Source organism: Pungitius pungitius, chromosome 3, assembly GCF_949316345.1.
Source record: "Pungitius pungitius chromosome 3, fPunPun2.1, whole genome shotgun sequence".
NCBI classification, from domain to species: Eukaryota; Metazoa; Chordata; class Actinopteri; order Perciformes; family Gasterosteidae; genus Pungitius; species Pungitius pungitius.
Window position 1 is genome coordinate 13,920,067 of NC_084902.1, and position 25,280 is coordinate 13,945,346.

The 25,280-nt window shown below is 40.7% G+C and overlaps 1 protein-coding gene across 1 annotated transcript in view; it reads right to left on the reverse strand.

Annotated features, from left to right (window-relative positions):
* Positions 1–25,280, reverse strand: part of LOC119216397 (protocadherin-16-like) — a 68,631-nt gene that overhangs the window by 16,176 nt on the left and 27,175 nt on the right. The window contains exons 3-5 of the mRNA XM_037469197.2: positions 1,377–1,565; positions 491–722; positions 93–329 (exon numbers count right to left, since the gene is read on the reverse strand). Coding sequence (XP_037325094.2) covers positions 93–329; positions 491–722; positions 1,377–1,565 — 658 coding nt within the window. The remainder of the gene's footprint in view (positions 1–92; positions 330–490; positions 723–1,376; positions 1,566–25,280) is intronic.

Genomic DNA, 25,280 nt, shown 5'->3' on the forward strand with positions numbered 1-25,280 from the left:
ATTCTGAACTATTCAATACGGGCTGTGGAAGTCAAAAACGGGTGTCTGTGAGTGACAGAGAAGAATAAAGGGCATGTGTTCCTTGTACCCACCTATCTTAGTGCTAGCCTGGACGAAGCCGACGACTGTCCCCCGCAAGACGTCCTCTGACACAGAAAAGTGGTACTGAGTCTGTTGAAACACTGGTGGGGCCACCAGCCCTGCCACCACGCTAATGTTGACTCTGGCACTAACAAGGGCAACCAGGCCGCCACCATCCTGAGCAGAGATTTCCATGGGAATGACAGAGTTGGCTCTCCCGTAGACAGACCGAGACAGGGAGATCACTCCTACGAAAGTGAGGCCATAGACAAAGGTTGAGACAAACGCTTCACAACCTTACAAACCACAACAATAACACGAATGGGATGAAAACTCATTCAACCTCTTAAATAGGTAAAATAAAAAAAATAAGTTAGCTGGAAGCAACAGAGAAATTACTTGGGCTTACCTGTTTCTTTGTTGAGAGTAAAGTAAGGGGAGCCCCCTCCAGCTACTGTTTTGTATGTAATTCTGCCATTCTCGCCTGAGTCTGGGTCATAGGCGGTCACTCTGACGACAGATGTCCCAGGAGCGCTCTGCGTGCTCAAACTGACAGCGTAGCTGACTGGGTAGAAGGCGGGTCTGTTATCGTTAATGTCGGCCAGATCTACCTTGACATAGGCTACTGAGCTCAGTCCACCCTGTGGAGGAAACAAAAAGCTCTTTTGTTATTTCGTCACGTACATTAAATCATGAACAGGAATAACACCCCTGAAAGCAGGATTTAGGCCACATTAACAGCGAAAGTCAGTAAAAGTAAAAACCAGCAGCGAAACCTGTTGAAATTTCAATGTATAGCAGCGGCCTCTGAAATATAGTCCCTGCAGGGTTGTGCAGGGATACAGATTGATAGTTTCCCTCGGGAAAGAGCAATATGTCATGACCTATGGAGGGTGAGAAGGCCCGCTGCAACAGAACAATCTGTTTCATAGGCTTTCGATTTGTAGAAAATACAGTGCAGGCTTTTCATTTGAACCAGGTGGCAAAAACGAGGGAGGCGGCAGTCCAACTTGTTAAAATATTATTGCCTTGACAGTTGGGGCATTTCTCCTTCTGATTGCTTTAACATGGCTGCAATAATTTTCTTTCATTTTAAACCTTTTATTTGTTAAGTACTATTTGGCAAGTGAACAGGAAACACTCTTTTGATTAAGCCTGCCAGGGAGAGCCAATCAAGATTCAGTTTTTTACTTTGCTCGCCCTACTGTATGAAAAGCAAGGCTGCTGTGTTTATAGGATTACTCTGTGGCTTAACAGATTTATATTTAGCATAATTTCAAAATGCGGTGGCTCACCCCATCCACTGCAGTTACAGTAAAGTCGAAGCTGACTGGCCCTTGATCTCTGTCAAGTGAACCACTGGTGCAGATCTGGCCAGACTCCTTGCCAATGGTGAACTGAGATGGAGCCACGCTGCTAACGCCAGAGCCAAGAGAGTAGGTAATGGAGCCAAAGGAGCCGCCGTCCGCATCCGTCGCCCTCACCTACAGAGAAGAAAAACATGCTGTTAGTTAAACATTCCAACATCATGCATTCAAATTTGAATTTATTAAGTTGAAAGGGAAATATCCTACTGAATAAACTCAGCCGTTTCCACACTGATTCCTCTAAAATCTGAATATTATTAGAGGGATATAAGTGTGTATGTAATGTAATCAACAAATAATAAGACAATATGAGCGCCATACCAGGTGCCTTTTTCAAAGCATCTTTTGACTTTTGACTTTGTTGTTTATCAGAACCTGAGCACGAGCCAAAGGCCCTTTGTCAAAAAGGGGCTCCGAGAATAAAATAGGGTGGCGGGGAGGAGCATGGCTTCAACAGGCTCATGGCGGGCTGCCAGCCAGGAAAATTGCCTGCTTCAGGCCTGGCGTCTGTCTGCAAAGGACAGTGACAGAAGAGACGGCTGCTGAACAATGGGATACCACACAGTATGCTTCGGTGCAGCGCACTAGACCCCCATGTAATATCCCACTTGCGGTCTGGTTTTAATAATGCCGCAGATCTACAGAGGGCTGCGGCTGTAAAAGCAGCTCACAAGCCATCAGCCAGGGAGCTGACTAAAGTACCACACGATCTCCCAAGACAGCGCAAGAGCAAAAACACCAATCAGATAGGGCCCCTAGGTACCGGCAGTATAATTGTTTGCAAGTGTTGGCGTTGGATTGCAGTTTGACAGAGATTACAGTCGGGCTGAACATCACAGGTTGATTAGAACTCTCCTTCCTTCTATCTTTTACAAATGGATCTTTTAAGGAAAACATTAATTGTAAGAAAGAAAGAAAGAAAAACTCGGTTCATGCTCTGGTGCTCCGAAACATAGCAGCAGGGAGCCTTCTCTCCATAAGACAGAGTAGTTATGAGGAACGAGGCCAAGAAATATAAGGCAAGCCTTGCTTATCATCAAAAGCAAAAGCAATCTTTTTTTTTTAAAGATGACATTGGTACGAGTACGAATAGATGGAAATCATTAATTCAAGGCAATGAGGGCTTGGCTGCTACGTCTCTTTCCTGAGCAGATGGCAGACGGGGGGACTCAGCAGAGAGCATGCTCCACACTCTTCACTGTAACTCCTAACAGAGGGTGAGTAGTGTGTAGGAGTGAAGGAGTTGTAAAGCTGGCAGAGATGCAAGCCAAAGAGAAGAATAATAAACCGCACGAGGAAAGGGGAAACCAAGAGCAATACAAAAAAGCCACTCAAACTTCTAACGTGCGGAGGTTGCAGCTTACTGTGATATTTTATCATTTTGCTGGGTGACATTTATAACAAACCCACAGCGTCATGTGCTTGTTTTCTTTCACAGTTGTGTGATGAGTGTCAGCTGAAGGGAAAGAGTGTTCCTACAATACCTAGTTCTTACATGTATATATATATAAGCTGCAAACATTTCAAATCAGATCTGTAGGGGTACATTTATATATATAAGCCAGAACCACCCAAAAAAGTGCTAAGTGTACCCACATGCATTTAAAGAAAATCCAGTGTAACAAGCCCATTTTATATTCATGATACAAAAAGGAATGAAAAAAAAGATTTAAAAAAAAGAAACCCGAAGAAAAGTTTTGGTGTGGTTGGAGTCGGACTTCTTTTGAACTCTATGAATCCATAAGGACCCACAGTAAAACTTACTCCCGTGTTCAAACGTAACACGCAATTACAAGGTAGAGGGTTAAAAAGTTTAAAATTGAGCAAATTACAGTGGTCCAGCGTGTGCACCGGAGAAAATGAGCAAAGAGACGGGGGATGGAGTGATGGGTACGCCACGAAATGAATATATATGAGGAATATCCACTGCTTTAATGATGACACTTCTCCCAGTTGCTCCAGTACTGAGGGTATTTGGAGGATATGCTCCATGAGTTAAGTGTATGTGTAAGCGTATGTGTGTGTAGTGTACTGTAAGGTAATAAATCCCTACATTTGCATAAATCCTAACCACTGTAAATAGAATGCCTGAAGTGATCAGTCTATTTTAGAAGTTGCAGAGACTGTGATTTCAATTCCACTCTCATTTCTTAATAGCAGCCTATCAGTGTCATCTTGCTGGAATGTAAACCTCTTCGTCAAGGAGATTATAATTTGTCAGCCACACATATTAAATGAAATATAAAGCCCTATGCAACTGAAGAAATGAGTGGGACAATTAGGCAAAACCCAAAGCATGAAACCTAAGAGATGAGGATAACCTAACAAAATGTGTCCGCTGGCATAGAACATTGAGATAAATCCGCAACAAAGGCAGTATAAATCTCAACAGATGAAATAAGATTCTCACATAATCTGCAATAAAGGAAGGAAGTTGCTTGGGATATTGCATTATGCGGCAGTTCAGCAGAAGTCATCCATCATTCATTTCAATACTTTGACAACACACTTATTTCTTCCCCATTTGCTTTTCCAAATTATCTTTGCTTACGTTAAGTTTTTTGAGAAACAAAGCCGTATAAGATGAGTACATTATGATTATTGCCTCCTTTACATCTGCATACTTTGCATTTTGAGGAAAACAATTGCTATAGCCAAGAGCGTAGTTTAAGATGGGCCAGACATCAGTAGGAATTCTCCCAGCATTTTGTTGTATGCATCTTGACACCATCGGGTCTCTCTTTTTGTATTTACCACTGACGTTTTTTACGCTTCCTACTGCAATGTACAGGTATTTGCAAAGTCTCAAGTTCTATTGCATTCAGATTTCAAAAGCAGGAGTAATCTTAGATCACCAGCAGCAGCCAGCAGTATTCTCTTTGCACTATGTATGTGTGAGTGAGGCATGATGGGAGCTGTCTTATCAGCAGGGGAAAGGCAACGTTTGGCCGGGTCCTTTGTTAAACAAGCTGGGGGAATTCAACGCTAACTTGGGCACTTGTGGTTCTTCCATCACATTCCAGGAGCCAGAAGACTTTCTGACTGACTGTCCAATCAAGAGAACCGAATTCACAGGAGAGAACATGCCTTTATATGTTTATGTTGAATATGTTCAGATGGAATAATGATCCTGATTCTTTTGGATGCTCCAAAGTGTTCTGGCCCATGTCTTCACTCTGGTCAAAGAGACAGAGCCAGGCCTGGAAAAGAACAAGCCCAGGATTTAGGTGCTCTCTATTTTTAGATCTGGATTTCCTAAATAGCCAATTAGAATTTCATACACGATTGACCAATGTGGCTTTCTAGTTCTTGTTCTTATATTTTTGTGGAAAAGGCGAAAGCACGTATGTTAGCACGCCCAAGCTACCATGTCTCTATTCATCTCCATTGTGAAGGGCATGCAAAACAGAAAAGGAAAGATCTGGTTCAAAAACCTGTGTGCAAATGAATTATGTAGCGTCAAAACCACTGAGGCCAACAAGGGGTGAAATGGAGGTAATGCGGTTTTTAATCAAGCTCCTCGTATTTTATAGTGCCCAGTCAAACAAATCTGTCTTACGTAGCCCTTAGTGAGACCAGCCAATCAGGACTACATCTCTGCCAATCCAAATAGGCCAGACATGACGCAGTGAGCATGTCAATGTTTGCCAACTAGGAAATTATCCCACACATCAATCAAGCTTTGCATGCACTCCTCCTTTGAGTGCGTCCTAGCAGCATAAGCAAAAACACCAACCTACAAACACTCATTCTGCACTCTGATTACAGACCAAAACTTGTCTCTGTATTCACTGAGGGATGCCGAGACTTACTGTATATGACGAAAGCTGACTACTAATTGAGAGATTTTAGTTGACATGTTTTAGATAAAGGTATCCTAAACTTCACTAATGCCACAATTTATGTCAATGTGATTTCAGACTCACAAGATCAAGCCCAATCATTAGCCTTTACTCCACATATCAATTCAATAGAACCATACCATCTGTAGTGAAAGTTTCCCAGGCACGATCAATTAATCCTGTACTAGCAGGATTTCCACAAAAGAAATGCCATACACGGCCTGGTAGATTGATGGGGTGACATGAAGATCATTAAAGAGAGCAAAGGCAAAGAGGAAAGTGTGGGCTCAAAGAAATGAAAAGAGTGGGCGAGCTGCAGAAACCTGGACTGAGAGTTGCTTTGAGCTTTCACAGCTGGTGTGAAGCCGTGCACGCTCCTTTCCCTTCGGTGACCTGGCATCACTTCTGAGGACAGGAGAGATGAGGAGAGCAAGGCGGAGACTTCCTACAGGCCGCATTCACTACTTCACTACAAAAGCAGCAAACAGACGGGATAGAGACTCTGTGTCCACCACCACATTAAAGGCGCAGACAGAGACCACTGGGGTCCGGTGGAAGGAAGATGCCCACTCACTGTTGACGGATCTATCCAGTAATCTAAATATTTCCCTCCTTTTTATTGGTCTGCATTCCAACCATCCACATGTGAGAGATTATGATGCTAAGGAGACAAAAAGCTGAAATGTTCACGCCATAGATTTAGACAAATGTATTTCCTATTAAATGGTGACATGAAATACTAGCAAATTGTGGCCTGTAATGGCTGGCTGCTTTGTATACCTAATAGATACTGTGCTCTTCCTCAAGCTCTACTTGACTGAAGGACTGCTAAGCAACACTCTTTAGTGGTGTCAAAAGAACTTTGCCTGTGAGGTGAACATGACATAGAAAAGATCTTGAGACTTTTTTTTCTTGAAGGAGCACTGCTTTCCTTGTTAATCCATAGAATTCTGGTAATATTAGTACATTGAAGTTGTAAGCCCAAAACATCTTTGCCTGCAAGGAATTTTTTTTTTTTTTACACACAAAGCCACGTAGTGGAGGCTGAGCCAAACCATTTATAATGTTATAGACCATGCAGAAGTTTGAAAAAAGTCTATTGTTCCCAAAGCTCAGTAAATTTTGTCCATGGATTCTATTGGCTGTATGGTTGTTTCACCAGCCTTCCCCCATGCATGTATTGCAATATGACATATGGAAAAGGATCATGGCATGCAAACATATCTTGGTAACATCCACAGAGAGAACATTTCTGATATGTTTGAAATTGGCTAAATTGTTGTGGACATTAGTACCCTCAACAACTCCTAATACGCCAACCGTTCCCGAGACACAGCATCTGGTGCCAAAGCTGATTGTTGATCTGAAGGAAGCGTAAGACAAAAGGCGACTGGTGCCAGGTGTTGAAGAGTTAAATAGACGGCAACGCCAATGTGCTTCAACGCCCCTTTATTGTGGATGAACCTCTGTTTGCCTGGGTGCAAGGCATCGTGTGTGGCCTGACAAACAAATGCTGTTCAAAGGAAAGGCTCAAATACAGCAATACATACAAATTTCACACCAGCTCACAGTTATCATTTTGGTCATTTGTGTGGTAAAAGCCTTGACAATATTACACTGATATTGGAACAGCAAATGTATGTTTTAATTACAGACCAAGCAGCTATGTGGAGCTGTATTATTAGCAATTCAAATGCACAAAAACTCCTTCAAAATGCATGCATGACTTAATATGAACAGATTTGTCAAGTGCTTTCTCCATCCAGATGTCCATTAAAATACATCTGCTGTATCGGGGTATCCCTGTGAAACATCATTTAACTGTCAAGGTCAGTAACCATCAACTAATTTCTCCCAAAACATACAGTGATGTGCCAGTTGCTAAATAGTATCGCCAGAACCAACCTTTCACTATGGCGGTGAGTTCCAAGCATTACGAGACAAATGAGTGGACCAGACTAGAACTTTAGAAGAACACATTCATTACGCTGAAGATTAAAATTTAAAGAGAAAATATTTTACAGGATATTTTCCAGAATTATATGGTCTTGACATAACTCAGATAAGTAACTTTTGGCTGCCTTTGGAAAAACTAAGAAGCTTTTTTTTGACCGGTCTGAAGAAAGAAAGCAGCATTATGCCAAGCCTATAATCCCAGCAGGTTTTACCGTCCTATTTTCTTTGAATGGGATTGTCTCAATTCAGGACCTAAAAGAGCCACATTCTGACACGAGGAGACAAGAAAGGTATTGATTTCTATATCAACAAAGGTCTCAGGAACTGCAGCTCGGCATCTTTCTCTGTGTAGTTCACTGACATAAATGTGGAGGGTTAAGGGTTCTCAAACTGATGAGTCGCAGTGGTTTTTCAGGTGGGTTGCATGGGGAAATTCAGAGTTATTTTATTTAGTACACGGAATGCTGTGGACTCTAGAAATCCAAGCTGAACATTGAGCATGAATTGAGTGGCAGCATCAAGTCTAGTACACTTTTTTGAAAAGATCTTTAGTGGAACGCAGGCTCATTGCAGCCATTAATGTAAAGTATGAGATGGTTTATACATATCTGCAAACATTCTTTGCACAGGATTCACATTATTGTTGTTTTGAAAAGATATGCAGTGTAAAAATATTTTTCTGCCAAATTTTTTAACGTTTTTGCTTTTGTTTTTCACATGTTGCTCTTTACTGTTATTAACTTGAAAATATGTTTGGTGCAAACATAATTAAGTTAATTACAGCCACAACAAACTATTTTCTGCCACTTTTTTGCACAGACTAAACTGTATTTGCATTGATCTAAACAGATGATTGTACATTTGATTTGTTTCTGATTTCTTAAGTCCATTATTTGAAAAAACATAGATCAGAGACACAGTTATTTCAATAAAAATGCACCATTAACATATTTTACATATTTTGGGATGTAAAAAGTGGATCGTGATCTGAACCACTGGGTTAAGGGCAGGTTACCCATAACACCAACCAACAGGTCAGTGTGCTGTATGGTTCGCATATCTGGCAGAGCAACAGATGGGAGGTAGTATAGCAGAAAGGGATTTAATTGCAGTGATGGAGTGCAGACACAGGACAGGATAAAGTTTCTGTCTCTTTCCTTTCCGCTCTCACATCACTCACCATAACTACTGCACTGCAGGGAAAAGTCAGTCAAAACAATGTGAGAGTTTCTGCGTGTGAATCGGGTAGTAGGTCAGTGTGCTGGTTAATACAGTTTGATAGAACATACAATCCAAGAGCATCATGCCAAAAGGCCCGTTCTAAAACAAATACAAATGGCTATTTTTAGTCATACAATACCTTTATTGTAATCTGACAACATAACACATCTTCAGAATTAATAAAAAAGATCTTTGTAATTAAGTAGAATTCCGACTTGCCCCAAATTGTTTCTGAACCTGCCTGGCTTCACCACATGTTTTTGAAGTCTCACAATGCTCAGAATGATCTGCAGGCACTTTGTAGTTGGCTATTTAAGAGTTGTGACAAACTTCAATTGTTGGAAGTTAGGTTCCCTGCCATTTTTTTTTAAACTTTCATTAGACTTTCTTTTAAAAATGAGGCATCTGTCTTTGATCTAGACGTTGCATCTGGGGGTGGTTAAGCATCAAACTACTTAAGGAAAAAAGGTTTCCAGAAAAAGTCAAATGAGTATAGAGTAGGGTTATTGAGCTGGTAGAAAGGTAGCGCTGTTCGAGCTGAACAGACTGGAAACTGCTTTTAACACCACAAAGGCAAAGATGCTTCTCAAGCTATCAAACTATTTGCGTGAGTTAATTGATTAGAAATGATTTAAATAACAATAAAAGGCCCCACTGAGGGCAATACAGCAGTAGTGCAGAAAAATGTATACATCTGCTCTATAAAGGGATTCTGTCTGAACGTAACTTCACCTTGAAAACAACCTAAAAGGTGTTTTTAAAAACCCTCACATGAATACTAGCCCAGTTAATATTTGATATGAGCAATGATCCCAACAGGTAAACTTAATGCTTTTGATTTGTAGCTCCTGTTGAATGTCTCCCGAAGCAAACTACAAAACATACAGTGTATGTAATTTAATTTAGAAAAGGACATGGATGGAAAAGGTTAACAGGGGGTCCTGGGAAAGGCCTGCATGCCAGAAAAGTTGCTGACCTCGGTGTAGGCTCAGAGCTGGGGAGGACTTTGCCATAATGTGCAGCATTTACCACCTCTGACTAATTCTTTATTCTCAATATCGGGGATAATTCTCAATGAAGGTTTAGTTTTGGTTGCAAAAATAAATATGACAAAAAGCCAAATGTGTGAGGTGTTAACCTTTGGCCACTTGGAATGACAAAGCCCAGCAAACCATCTGAGAGGCTCCTGCTTAAAACATTAGCCTGTTTATTGTTTGAGGAACAAAGCTGTCGTTATTTTATTTTGCATGCTGACAACTAATTAACTAATGGAAGGAAAAAAAGGACAAAATGGCTATTTTGAGAATGAATAACGATTTTGAATGACAATCTCTGCACAACATGTGGAGGTGAGAGGATTTAAAACAACACATTATATTATTATAGGTGATTTGGAAGAAAAATGACTCTTGAGTCATAAAATGCTCATTTATCCTCATTTATGTATGCAAATGCATTAATCTGAAGAATAAACAATGCAACTTCATATCTGACAAGAAGAGACAGGATAATTGATTCTCACACATCAGCGCACGATGCTGACGCTGACAGCACACCTCAACAAAGAATAACACGATGCCTCCAGTACAGTCAGTTAAACGCCTCAGAGACCTGCGCAACATCCGCTGAGCGAGTTAAAACCGATGGTAGACGCACGCTGAGTGTTCTCTCACACGAGACATCTACCCGGGGGAGGGGACCTCGCATGAGGCACCCATGGCGTCGGGCCCGTCGGGCTCTAGCTCGGCTCTGTCTCACCACGCCGTCCCTCTCACAGTCATCCAATAGCTGCGCTCAGCTCTGGTCTGCTGAGTTAAGCCAGACGGTGGATCCCAGGGTCTGGCTGGGTGGGTGGGGAGCTAATATGAACCATGCCTAGAGTGTGGGGCTGCAGGAGCACTGATGTGGGCTAGGCCAGTGCTTCAGCTGCCTGCAGTGGGTGGGAGGATGCCCACTGAGCGTGGCATGCACAAATACGGCGCAGATGCAGTATCAGAGCCAGATTGGACCCTGATTCCCAGAGATCTGGAAGCCTGTTTGATGAGGGCGAATGGAGGGACTCAGAGATTGAGTTTGTCCTCTCTTCTCTGTGGGCCAGGTCTAGAGTAAAGGCTGCTACATTCCTGTGATCAAGCTGTCTTTCACTACATTTGTGATCACAGCTGGCTACGAAGAACATTGCATTCGTCAATAAAAAACTAGTGGAGACACATCTGCCTGAACCCTCGGGGAAACAGTCAATTTTTCATTTTTACATGGAACCATTTACTCCAATAGAGACATTTCAAAGCCAGTACCATGCAACCACTTGCTAATTTTATCTTGTGGTGGTCAACTGTAGTGGCGCATATAACCGCTAATATTGAACAACACACGGAAGAAATCAGAATTAAGTTGATAGTTTGGCAGACCATGAAACAGATCTTTCTTTTCTGCTTTGATATCATTTCAATGAGGATTTCAATTTGCATGAAGAACTCATTTGGATGAAGAACTGTACTGCAAACACAGAATCACATACAGATGCTCACCATGCCACACATATGGACATCGATGCCGACATGTAGACACAAATACACAACTAGAACTGCCTTGGTGTACATCTTCTGTACAGTATTGCCTCTGAGGCAGAGCTGAGATCAGCAGTTGGAGGAAGATTGTGATGGATTGGGGAAGTTTCCCAGCGCAGCAGATGGAGCCAGATATGTTTGCGTGGAAAAGAATGGACTGCAGCTCTTACTATGCTGGACAGGACCGTTAGGACCGTCCTGACAGGACCTGGAAAAAAGATATCGCACAATGGGCAGCTTCCCAAAAAACACTGGCAGTTTTAGGGGATTTCATTTTATAGTAGAAGTCACAGTATGAAGGCGATGTTTATTGACATTTGTATTGCCATTGTAATTTAATTCCAGCTTGCTGGAAAACAGTAATTAAAAAGATGGTTTGGAAAGTATTGTGTCACTGTGTTCTTGCTTATTTTGGAGTGTCTAGACCTGTTTAGTTTCCTGGGAAGACCACACAAATAAACTTTCAACGGGAAGATGTTCTATATTTGCAAGTCAAGCATGAAGATAGTTTGCCAAACCACAATAAAGACTTTTCAATTTGCCTTTTCTTTGTGTTTATAATACATTTTTACTCCTGCATAAAGGGACATTTATTTTAACACTGAATGCCTGAAATGGTTTCAGTGATAGTGTTACATAGAAAAGATTGGCACTTGAAAAATCATGACAGAGCCTCTTACGTCAGTGTGCAAACGTAAATAAATCAATACATCATCAGCGGAGTGCTTACATGTTTTCTATAGGCATAGGGCCACCGCGACGTGACATTTTACATCATTACTCAGTTCTCACCCTTGACAGTGGCCGCTACCCATAATGATGAAGTTGACATACTACCCTGCCGTGATGTGGCTTGGAGGCAATTTAACTGGACCATTATTAAGCTGCCATGTGGCACCAGCGTTTCATTTAACTTTTACTTGGTGAAGAAATGATTCAGCCATTCAAGACTGAATGTTAACCTACTGTTGAATGGTTGATCTTATAAAATAAAGACTTTTACACAAAGGTAAGGATGTTTAAAGCAGTAATTGTTCTGTTGCTTACTCTTATTTTCAGTTGACCGTCCCTAAGTCACATGGTGACAGACACTAATTTCTTCACCGATGTAAATGTTCAAGCACATTGCTAAAAGCCTCCTGATAAAAACAGGATGTTTAAAACCCCACTGCATCCGCCACAGCTTAACTGCGCTCTAACCCGTACATTGATGACATCCATCCAGAGGAGAAAATGTAACCGACCCACTTTCTGGTGTTGTTCTCAGGGAGGGAAGAGGGGGGGGTGAGTCAGGGCATTGGGGTCATGACGGCCTACTAGAACCGTACACATAAACACTCCCTGTCACTAACTGATAAACACTGCAAACAAATGAAGACTGCCCAGGAAGTGTTCTGGCGTGCACACGGTTTCTCCAATAAAGTCTGTTTAATTGTAAGCCGAGTCCTGTAGGAAGTCACCCACCCACCCCCCACCCCACCCACCCCGGTTCAGACGTGAGTTGGACACACGTTCTGGCGATGGAGGCGGCCGCTGTTTGGATTGATTCCTTTGGTTTCACAGAGACACGTAATTGCAAATCAACACAAATGAATGTGGAAAATTGAGTATGGATATATAAATGACAACACACACACACACACACAATATGTACTGTAGTATAACAGTCCCCTGCCAAACACAAACAGCTGCACTTTACTTAAACGTCCGGCTCCGTCACATGGAGCTGAATAGAGTTACTGGCGCTGAGTCAACGCTACACCTTTTATCTTGTTTTCAAGCTAAATGTGATCATGAGATTTTCCATATTTCCACATGTAAAACAATGTCACACCCTAAACTGGAGCACATTCTGTAATGATAGTACGGCTGGTGATATTTGTGTGTTTACCATCTCCGACGTTCAATCGGATTCATCTGATTTTTTTTTTCACACAAATTCTTTTGAAAGCAAAGCAATACGTATGTTTAATTTCCTCCGCTAGAATATTTATTTAGTTTCCAGGAAAATATTTAGGTGATAGAATAATTATATTTATCTTGTATACATGTCCAGTTCCCTCCTTCATGTGATTCATTTCAAACAATCCCCTTTGAGTATACATAAGGTAGTCGGTGAGCACTTTGGTTGTTTCTCAGAGCAAAAGGGACTTCCACAGTAAACATGTCCTCTGATAGATTACACTCACGCAAGCTCCCAAAAAGGAACACACGCGAGTCTAAATCAAACATATTTTCACTATTTGAAAGAAAGAAACCTGTTTGGCTTTCACAGAAACGTAGCATTGGACAGGACCCCGCCGCCCCTGTAATCCCTATGTTATACTCATACGCACCTCAAATTTACCTCACACACTACAAAAAGGCACTTATCCACAAACCTGAGACCGTTCAGCGATTCAATTTCCTGCTTTTTGCTGAGCAGTGAGACTAACATTAGACTAGCTTGTTAACATCAAGTGTCTGGACATTTGCTTCAGTATTAATTGCTTGTGCAGCTGTCCAAGAGAATGACTTCTGTGTGCATCTGGTGGGGAGAGGCTCAGTGATGAAATTCCACAACCTTTCCACTCGATCAGCGACAGCAAAACAGACGTTTAAACGTAAATTGGCATTAATCATTATAGGTGTCAACAATATTTGTTAAAGGAAAAAACTCACTACGTCCCATATAGATTTCCCAGATCTATTTGAATATTTTCCATAAAGCCTTAGAGGAACACAAGTTATGATAGGAGCACCTGAATTGAGAGGTTATAACATTAGAACTTGTTTTGCATTACTATGCTAATATATACTCTCATAAAGGCTTTATCCGGTTTTCACTGAAAATAAAAAAAGGTGTTCTTCCTAAATGGGATGTCCACCACACACAAATACTGAAAGTGTATGCTATGATGACAAAAACTACACCTCTACCCAATGCTTTCTAGGATATGCTACAGGCTTTGTGACATTGATGCAGAATGATGAGAAAATTGTACTTTCTTGTTACTTGTTCTTCTGAGTTTCTATCTCTATGGTGGAAATGCACTTATTGTAAGTCGCTTTGGATTGTCAGATAAATGACATGTAATCTTTTCTGTAATGAGATATCAGTGATAATGATAAAATCACCCTATACAAAACACCTACAGTTAAATTGTTGTAAAAACCTGACTCGTTCTAATTTCTCATAAACTTTTGTCTGGTTGTCCCATTTCATTGTTGTCTTGATACGTAATGGAGTACAGCTAGGGCCACATGTTTTCCGAAATTTGTTTAACTAGTTGGCAAGCTATTAGCTTCATGGTGTGTTTTTTATGGGCTGTCATGTACACACCAGCAAAATGTTTGATACCTGGTGAAAAGATTGAACTCGAGAGACTGGAACTGACCCATTTCCACCCTTACACACAATACTAGATCATCTTTTTGAGAGTTAGTGCATCTGTGTCCGTGTGATTTACACAGAAAGAGGTACGAGGCATTCCTAATCTAATCCCATAAAGTAAAAAGTTCTGGCTAACGTGAGCTCCTAGGTCAGAGGTCAGCCAAATGCCCAGCTGCCCTCTGTGACCTTTGGCCTGAAAACCATCTATTCTGTCTTTCATCTAGCGGCCAGCCAGCCGCCACTTATTTCATGGAGGGAGATGAGGTTTTTCTAACTTCATCAATCATGATGAAGAGGCAGACAAGTGAATTATGGATAAGGAAACAAAAGAAGGGTAATGTAAATCACAGATGAATTGGCACCTAACTTCTCCCTCAAGTCTTTTATGTTGTTCCTTGATCTGAGTAAATGTTGCTCTGGCTTTGCAATTTAAAACTGCTCTGATATTCTAAAATATGATATTATAGAGTTATTATTGATACCAGCAAATGATCTTCAAATAATCCGCAAAATGGAAGCCACTTAATAAACATGCAAGTGAATACTTAACATCAACATTTCATCTAATGCTTTAATACACTGGGCTACAACTATGCGGCATTCACAATCGGTCATTTAGATGTTTAGATCAGTGGATATGTCAGTGGATATGTCCAGCTGTCCTTTATGTTGTATTTTGTCTAAATTTGGGGCTCAAATTACTAAAAAAACGATTCCAACAAACTCAGCTGAGCTTAACTGACCTCAGGACCACAGCAGCAAGACATCCTCCGTGTGATAGATAGACACATAGAAGAGGGGGAAGGGCCATCATCTATCATCTCCTTTTCCTCACACACATTCAACAGGTCCAATGTCAACTAGTTCTTTCATTTACAGTAAGGTGGTGTTCCAGGTAAATCTCACACCTTTTGTGAGTTGAGATTATTAGTCGCCAGCACAGCTTCACCGTCATCACTTTTGTGTGAGTGCCACAGATAACAATCCTCTGACGCACCCCCTGGAAGATTTTTGTCTGCTGAAGTCAGTATCTCTCTCCCTCCTCTCATTTGATCCGCAGGAACTTCTCCAACTCCAATAACGCTGATACAACTCAAAATCTTCTGCCTGCCTCTTTAAATAAAGATGTAACCACTGCTGCTGCTGTATGACTGAATCCTCAACATCGTGCATGCAAATGAGTTGCACAGACTTACTGCACACTTGTCAAGGCAAAGCAATCGTACTTGAAAGCTCAACTATGCTTTGAATGAGCAGTATCACTTGGAGTATCAAAATTGTCTCAGATAAATCTTTTATTAGTTTTGGATCAAAACAAATCCTTACTCCCAGCAGGTTCAGAAAATGACATTTCACTGGAATCTGTGATGCTGCACTATATTACTATATTATTATTGTTATTATTATCATAGTACAGCATAGTATGGAGGGTTTTGATGGTCATCGTCATTCAACGACATGCAAAATCTGCACGTGCCAGATGAAAAGCAGGAAAGCGGGACAACATTCTGCATCATGTCCTTCTTTTGAATTCATTTTGTATAAAAACATTGTTCACAAACTCCAAAGGTTCTCGCTTCATTGAGATGTGCCTTGCCATCTGTGTAGAGTACCCCAAATTAAAATTGAGACGAAGAGTGTTATAACCAACTGGCAGTGTGTGACTGAGAAATCGTTACTCTAGATTAGTTCTTGTGTCTGGCAAACACCATTGTCCAGTTGAACTAATTATTCATAGTTAAGCATGTCATTCGTTCAATGATAGTAACAAATTAGCCCATTACAGCATTGTCAGGGGACATTACGCAGAAACTGAATGGGTAAATGCATCATGTCCTGCGGGTTGGTGCCGAAGCTCCAACCCCCGCAAGGGAAAGACAGACCGACCTAATAGACACTACAACGCTTTGTCTTTGCTGTCCATCCCTGCGAAGCACAAAAAAGTAGGACATGAGATCATTAGTGAAATACAAGAGCAACACAGCAACTGCAAACAGCAAGATGTAAATGTTTACTTTAATAAGCAGAAATAATTCAGAGATGTTTCTCTCTTTCACCGACCGAGCTGCACGGTGAATACTCTGTGTGAAAGGGTACCAAATCAAGATGCAAAATAGTCTCCCTTTGGATGGAGCACAAGCTTCCTGCTATTTAATGAGGCAGTTTCATATTTTGCTCACATTTTAAATGTCACTCCTCATATGTAGCAGACTGTCCACTGGCAAACCAGACTTGTTCAGTGCATATGTGGGATTGTGAGGGGATGTGACCCGTCTCCAGCAGCCTTTTTGATAAGTTGTATTTTCACAGCTTGAAAAGATTTTCCGTTGCAGTCGTTCTTGCCCTTTTCGTTCCTCGTGTCTACTGTAGAACACCAAGGGGACTAACTATGATCAAATGTGTTTCTCCTTACAGGTATGTGCTCTTGCTTCTAATCCTCATATGGTCTTCATATTAGAGGCAGGCATTTTAACAGATTCTCTCTGCACCTGTTACATGAGAAATGGCTGGAGTATGTAAAAGGCTGCTTTGTACTTCTAAAGAGCATATTCCTGATAAAAAAAAGGTCCGTATATTTAAGCCTGATGTTTGGTATAGGTGCTGCACGTATCCTCATTTGTAGATAACAGCAGTTGCGGTCATGTTTCAGCACAGGCGTACAGCAGAGGTCACGTGTAGAGCAGGGAGGACGCACACACTGACCAGATCAACAAGAGCAGTCTGTTTAATGACCAATGACGGGGACCAAATGGCAAAAAGTCCTGTAGGGAGAAAAAAGTCGTCCGAACAACACGTGCACCCATCTCTTTCTGGTGTCTTTCTGAAATGTGAGACAAAGACAGTGTGGCTGTCCCTGGGGTCACTGGTTTCGTGGATAGTGGACTCGCCGGCGCAAGTGGCAGAGCCGCTCTGAGCGTGCCAGACAAAGGAAGGGGCGCTGAAAGATTAACTAAATAAACAACCCAATGAAAATAAACAGCCGACAAAGATTCGTCTTGGGATGAAAAGAAAATAAGGGATGTTTTTTTTCCTTTGCGACACAAAAGAGGGTCATTAAATTGTTTTGTTTGTTCATTTGGTATGTCTCTGTTTGCAGCACTGAGTGATGATTTTCAAATTCAAACTAAGTGGGGTCAACTGCTCTCGAAGAGCAGACGTGCTTTTCAGTAGCAGATAAACGTTGCCCGGTGTAGCATGAGAGAAATGCAGCAAAAACAGACGTAGCTCACGGCAGCCGTGGTACTGATTAGCCGAGATGATCTCTGAAATATATCATACGTGAGATATTGATGCTTTGTTGTTGTTTAGGTATATTCTGGTGTGTGTACTTCAAGACAAACTTATGGTTTGAACTCTATTATAGTTTGAGAACTGCTGATGTCTACTCTTAATTGGAAGAAGTGGGATGGGAGAAGAAAGCCACTTTAAAAAAATGAGAGGTTCCCATGTGAAAATTGAAGTGAATGTATGTGTTGGAATCCTCTCTTGTATTGCTTTGTAATCTGATCTGAGATCTTTCTTTGTAAAGAACTTCCATTTTATGTTAGAAAAGCTACAACAGTAACTTACATCCGCCAGTCATACTTGTCTTTGAGTGTAAAAAGGGAGCATTGTATAATGAGGCAAGGAGCAAATGTAGTACCCCTTCATAAAGAAAGGAAACGGGAGGGAAACACTGAGGAAAAAGTGGGGGAAAGTAAAGCTAAAGTCTAAAAAAAAGAAACTCTAATCCTCCGACCCCCTGTTCCCAGTTTCCTCTGAGGCTGGGGCCTTCCAGGGCCCATTCAGCAGCGACTATACAATGTTTTCCTTCCTTTTAATAGGTTACGTCAGCACACTCGAGTCTATTCCCTTCTAACAGTTGCAGGATCTAACAAAAGCGTCTTTAACCGTGGCTGCTGTGAGGGGCCCTGGTTTTCAGAGATCAGCATGGTGGCAGAGGCAGAGGGGCGAACAGACGGGTCATTGCAAAGAGCTACTAAAAGAGGCATTATTTATATGCATGTATTAAAGATGTATTGGAAATTCTCAACTGTGAACCGCTGATTCCGCTAATCCATCACAACCACATACAAGGCTAACATTTCAATAAACGACAGAATGTGGGGTAATGAGGGATTAGATGTGGCTTTCATAAAGAAACCCGAGGCTACATGGGATGTTTTAGTGTTAATAGCAGAAAAGAAGAAACATATTGTCATCCAAAAAGCCAATGGGAAACAGGGACTGTGGATTATTGGCAAGTCATGGGATCAAACTTTGTTTCACCAGAATAGCTTAAGCCCATTTGATGGGTTAAAGATTGAGATGTCACATGATAGATTCTTTAGGGCAGAAACTGGCTTTGTGTGTAGTGAAACGATAAGCTGATCAACTGCTCCTTAAAGTGATTACAACTAATTTCAGGGGGCAAAGGCTCGAAGAGGGGAACTAGTAAAACTGAGAATACTAGGTGCATGGCTAAAATTGTTATAAAAATACCTTCTGCTACTCTCCTGTGAGACACATCAGTGGCATAATATACAAGAGCAGCAGCCATTAACACAAAGGGACTGAATAAAAATGTAGATTTTCCTCATTAACAGTAATAGTAAATCCCTCCCCAATCTTGGGTAAAAACCTTCATTCTTGTAGCTTTTCATTTCTACTGCTGAAGTTTTAAAGTAATTAAACTACGAATGAAGAGCAAAAATGTTTAAGCCTGAGCAAAAGCTTCAATCAGTGATTAATAGTTAATGAGGAATGATATCAGCATCAGTTTGAACCATGTAAAAATGATAAGTCACCATGCCAACAAGCTTCCTCAGTGCTTGAGCATGATAATAACTGTCTTTTCTGAAGCAGTTGTGTGGGGAAACATTTATGTCTTTGCCAAACACTTGCTTTGGACCTCCAAGTGTCAGTTTTAGAGATATTTTACTTTGTGCCCTGCACACAAAGACCTGTGTGGTCTTTGTGTGCAGAGGTTTAAAGAACAACACTGTTGGGGAAACACCCTTTGGCGTGTTTGAAGTATTCTGCCTTATTATTAGGAATTTACTTAAGACCTTTTGGCTGACCAGTGACTTACTTTTTTGTAAGCTTTTCTCTGTTTGATATTTCTCCAGGGTTTGAGTGGAGGTGGGCGGAGTTTCTTTTTCTTATTTTTTTTATAAACAAAGGCAAGATTATTTCTAGACATTCCAAAAAATATCCAATTGCCAGATCAATCTAATATTTCCATTAGTGCACTGCATTACTAATGAATGCTGAAATGAACAAAGAACAGACATTGCATTGTTTCTAAACAATATTTTATAATCTTTATTTTTTTTCAAACTTCACGGTGTCTCGGATCAGTCACTCCATAGACAGTGACCCGGTAGATGGAGGGGCGCTAATAAGCCTTCCCAGACCCGTCCTCAGTCCAGCAGTATGCGTTTATGGGGTGATTATGAAATGTGATGATGTCACACACCGGCTGTGAAAACATGTTAGGCAGCCGTCCCATTGGTCTAAATGAGGACATTAGCAATGAACACGCAGCAGTGAGGGAAAATGCTGGAGGAGCGTGGAGGAGTGTGTGGCCTGTTATCAACCCCGCCTCAATGGATGTAAAAATATTGATGGGTGGTACCGGACGTATCTCAAAAAAGATACTCTAACATTTCATTCTCATTAAAAAACAGAGATGTAATACAATGTTCATTTTATAACAGCACAGTGATATATAACAACTTTGTTGTTATATATCACTGTGTTGCAAACACTTCATTTAATTGTATTTTTTATGCTTCTGGCTTTTTTTTGTAATGTAATGTAAAACACAATGGGATTATATCTAATGAAATGCATTTGATTGATTATGCAGCTTTGCAATAAGGTTTGATGTTTAAATATTATAATTCAAATAATTATCTCTATGTGGAAATGCACTTATTGTAAGTCGCTTTGGATAAAAGCGTCAGCTAAATGACATGTAATGTAATGTAAATAGGTGGAAAAGCTGTCTTTAGAGTCAATATATAAAGGTCTTTGGTTCTTCATGACTTATAAACAGTACATTATGGTTTATTTTGGATTCATATCAGACACACAGTAGGTAAATGTGTATATTTAAGGGTATTTTAGATCTGACAACTTCAAGAGAAACATGTTAGTAGTCACAGGTGGATAAAGTTTACGTTCAAAAGCAATATTTAGCTTTCCTTTATTTAGAATTCAGTGAGTAAGGAGCATTAACTGTGACAATTGTTTATATCTTAGTGACTTTGACCCTTCAATAAAAAGAAACGGTTTCACATCCACTTTGATTCAATAAATTCATAGCATCTAGTCTTTAAGCTCTGTTTCACGTCTCTTTGATCAGATGTGATTATATTCATTGAAGCAGGAGGTTAACATTAACATTGCAGAACTTATCCGTGAGTTGATCATGTCCAAATATTCAGTTTCTCTTCTAAACATGGACTTGGTGTTGTCTTTGTTATTTAACCTACTTACATTTAAATGTCTTAATCTAAAATTGATACGCTTTTTCCGACGGAGATGTATCTCTTCAAACTCAAGATGGGAAAGCACTATCCCTGATTTACGTATAAAATATATCCCTTCAACAGATCAGAGGGTTGTTGTCTCTTCCTGTCCACCAACAACTCGCTAAATTTCTGCACTCTTGATGCTTTTTCCTGGATTTTAATTGACATGTATGTATGTATGTGTTCAGATCATTAAAGCATTTTTTCCAAGACACAGAGTTTACACACTCATTAATTTCGCACATGGGTTACAGCTGTTCTTAAAGCAAACACTTCTGGGTGATCCATTACCTACCACAGCTGTTAAGACTAGCACTAGGTAGCTAAAGTTAGCAACAGGTTGAGATGGTAGCTACAGATCTCAAGTACATAACCAAAGCTTTGATGCTTTATCTTTTTAGATTCAGGAAACATTTGTTGGGACCCATTTTTTCCGGTGGGAACCTATGAGATGATAAGTGCTTTTCTGACACTTTTATGATCTAAATTTTAAACAGCAGGTCAGAGCTGTACGTGCAGCTCCCACTCCAAGTGTGGTGTGAGTTAAAAATGACCACCGGGGGAATAAAGTAAATTCACTACTCCCATCTTGACTGTGTTGGACACAGAATGTACAGTTCCTGTAGTAAAAAAGTATTTTCACACCTTGTCCAGAAAACAAAATCTATAAAAAAGGGCTACGGCTGGGCAAGGCTCGGTCATTGTTTGATCTCCTAAACACCAGTGAAAAGTTGAACAAAGCAGTTCAGAGTATGCTTAACAAAAAGCCCCCACACATTCTGACACTCAAGGACTTGTGAAACCCCAAATAAAAGCATAACCCTTCAGAACGATACACATGTACAATCACATGATCATTTCCATCATTTCCAACATTTCATGCAAATGATGACTAATAAATGAACAGACTGCTGTGCTCTGGTGATCTTATTAAAACCCAACAGGCATGACCCTGGAGCCACACACTCTGTGACCATATGTTCTCATAAGAGTTTCCCCCCACAGCAGCCCCCCTTCACTCTAGAGGATTAAGATCTTTCCTATCACACAAGCCTACTGGAGGGAGACCAAAGAGTTGCGCGCCAATCTAATCAATGGGGAAATGATCGACGATTCCTCAGTCAGGCGAAAAGGACCAAACAATAGAAGCAAGATGTTGTTTTTGCTCCATATTGTATTTAATGTTTCACTCTCTCAAGGTAAAAGCTTGTTCTGTGTGTTTGTTCACTGGCACTGCATACATGCTCAACACTCCACACCAAAATCCTACAAACTACACTGCTCATACACCTGGAAGTTCACTTGTATGGGGACCTGCAGGAAGCCTGGTTGTAGTAATCTGTGTAGTTAAGCTGTCGTAGTTGTCTTTTAATTATTTTTTTTATTTTTTTTAAAGAGGCCACATTAGAAATAGCTTAACAAAAGAAAGCAAAAGCAAAACAAAATAAATATCTGATATTAGTTTAGGGTGGGATCTCATGAATATATTACTTTTTCCAATATTTAAATTGCACAGCTCAGTGGCTACAAAGCAGAGATGCTTTTCTCCATCTCATGCTGATACTTTATTTCTCCTTTTCTTATTAAACAGCAAATGTTGCAATAACACATTCAATATATAGTTATGGAAATGCAAACCAAGCTGTGAAGAGATGTCACCTGAATTGTCCAAATCAAAACTTTCCCTCAGAGCGTGTAAAGTCAGTGAACCCGATGAAGTCAAAAGCTCAGAGACCTCAAGAAATTGGAAACCACAAACTCTTGTGGGGGGAGAAGAACAACAAAAGCACTTCATAGAAAAACTATGCGAAGAAAGAGGCAGTTTTCAATTCTTTACCAAATTTCAGATGAGATATTGAAACATCAAAAGGGAACCTAAAACATAAGATGCATATATATAAGGGGGCTGTTACAGTCTCAGCCACAAGCTTGCATGGGCATTCTCTTTAGGCTGACACCTATCTACGCTTGATGTTTCTGAACCCGTGTCTGGAAATGTCTTAGCTTTAGAGTAAGGGATCAGAGTTTAGTGTATGTAGTATAGTACAAAAGTCCAAAAATACACAATACAAAAACAAGAAATCATTGAGGTTGATTCTAAAATTGTTCTATCAATAATCAGGATATCAGCCTCAGCACAAGAGAGTAATTCAAAAATGACACTGCTCATATTAGAAACTGCGGAAGCCTGTTAAGACGTCTATTTGGTGGACAAGAGTCAGTCTGTCTTCTACCGACTGCAGACTCAAAGCACATCATTGTCTCTGATGTGTCTTCATCTGCATGATGAGTGGGGACACTTTTGGGAATATTTTGCCACTGTCAGTAAGTGTTTGCAGTGATGGACATAAAAGGCTGTAGAGAAAGACTCTCAGATGACAGCTGTCTGCATGTGTGTGTGTGTGGATAAAAGTTAGCTCAGAAAAAATGTTTGAAACTCACTAAATCACTATATAAAATATAAGCTTAATTTTATAACTTTCATTAATGACTTTACTCTAACTTAAAAATATTTTTTATTTGAAAGATAATTGCTGCTTCCAGGAAGGTTTTTATGGTTGAGTAATTACACAAACAATAATTAAACAAAAAAATAATTTGGTTGTCTAGGGAACAGGTATGCATTGTGATTCTAACATCTTAGTTGGCACTTGTAGACTGGGTCCGCTTTGACTGATCCTGCTGAGATAATAAGAAGAGGTCTTTGATATGAGGTAATTCAGGTAATAGTTTCCAGAGAGAGACATTCACCACTGAGGAATGTAAACTAATCTGTTCAGATTGGTTCTGCTGAACCTCTCAGAAGACCACGCAGGGTCGTCACCCTGATAATGCCAGCCCACCTTTATATCTCTCTGCGAACTGAAAGTTAAAGGTGGAGGAATGAAAGGAGCATGGGGAGAGGGCGGGTTTCACAAATCACCAAGTGAACCATAGCTACTGTTTCTCATTGGCAAATAATGAATTGAACCGTGCCGTAATCTGCAGGTATTAGTTGTTGATTGGAAAAATGGAAATGAAGATTAAATAACTGGACAGCATTGTTGCTGCAGAGTTAAAAGCATGATTTGTGGAAGATGAGGCAAAAAGCTCTGCTAGCGCTTATGCTAAGGCAAAACCGCCTACTTTTTCTTATTAATGTGATTTAAGACTGCTTCTTTCATATGGTCCTCAAGTGAATTACTAGTTTGAAAAGTCACCCCGAAAAATTGAAGGGAAGACAAGATCTCAGCTGCCAGGAACCTTCTGTAGTGGTCGAAGGCAACACATTAAGAACGCCTGGCGTACTTTGTGAAATCCTGTTAAGGATACTGTTGATGGTCAGGGGCTTGGTCACTGTGCAGACAATGGCTTCACTCTCTGTCCCAGGGTCATTTTCATTAATTAAGCAACGTGGCGCTCAAAAGGTAATCCAATCACACAGCAGTCTTTTCTCACGCTTGCAGGCCTGGCTCCTGGATGACTTTGGTCGACCCGCTGCTTGACACCACAAGCGACATAACAATGAGCGCTGCCAAAGAGAGCAGCAGATGTGGACGCGGACAGATTGACGAAGGCAACGGAAAAAACAAACAACCCACGCCAATAAACCTTAAAAGTCGCTGAAATTGCACCTTGGCCACTCTCCTTTTCTGTAAGAAGCGTTTGGACATCAATGCAATTTCCAACCCATGTTCCACATGGTGAATTCCTGCATAGTTTCCCTCTGGGTATTCCGTGGGATGCCCCCCCCCCACTCCCGCCTATTTAAGGGCTGGGGAAACACTGGAATTAAATAGTTTATGACCTTTTCCTGAAATTAAGCAAAAAACTACAGTGACTGAATAAAAATATTTGAGAAATAAGGGCAAAAGCGTCAGTGTTTTCTTCAGTATTAGTTCTTAGCACAAGCTGTTTTGTATGTCAGAGCTAAGACAAACAGTCTCAATGGTTATTGGCTTGTGGACAATTTGCGTTGTCTGTCAGCCTTTTAACAAATGTTTTCATTTGAAGCACATGCTTCAATTCTCTGCTTGATGTTATGTGCCAATAGGCCGTGCACTGCTAACAGTTTGACATATCCCTTCAGACGGGAAAAAGAGCCAAATGCCTCCTCGGACTAATGGATGTAACAGATCACACCAGACCTGGTTGAAAATACAACAGTTCAACTGGAGAGAGCAGCAGAGATGGAAAAATTGGGGAGAGACCCTCTCAGAGTTGTATTTCTTCTTGTTTGGAGCTTTTGGAGCATTGAATGGATTTGATTGAGGATCCTGGAACATAGCTTTGAGTAGTGAGTATGCGTTTGATTTACTAGTGTTTCAGACCCTGCTGAGTTGCTGATTCAAATGTTTGCCGTTCTCTGACCC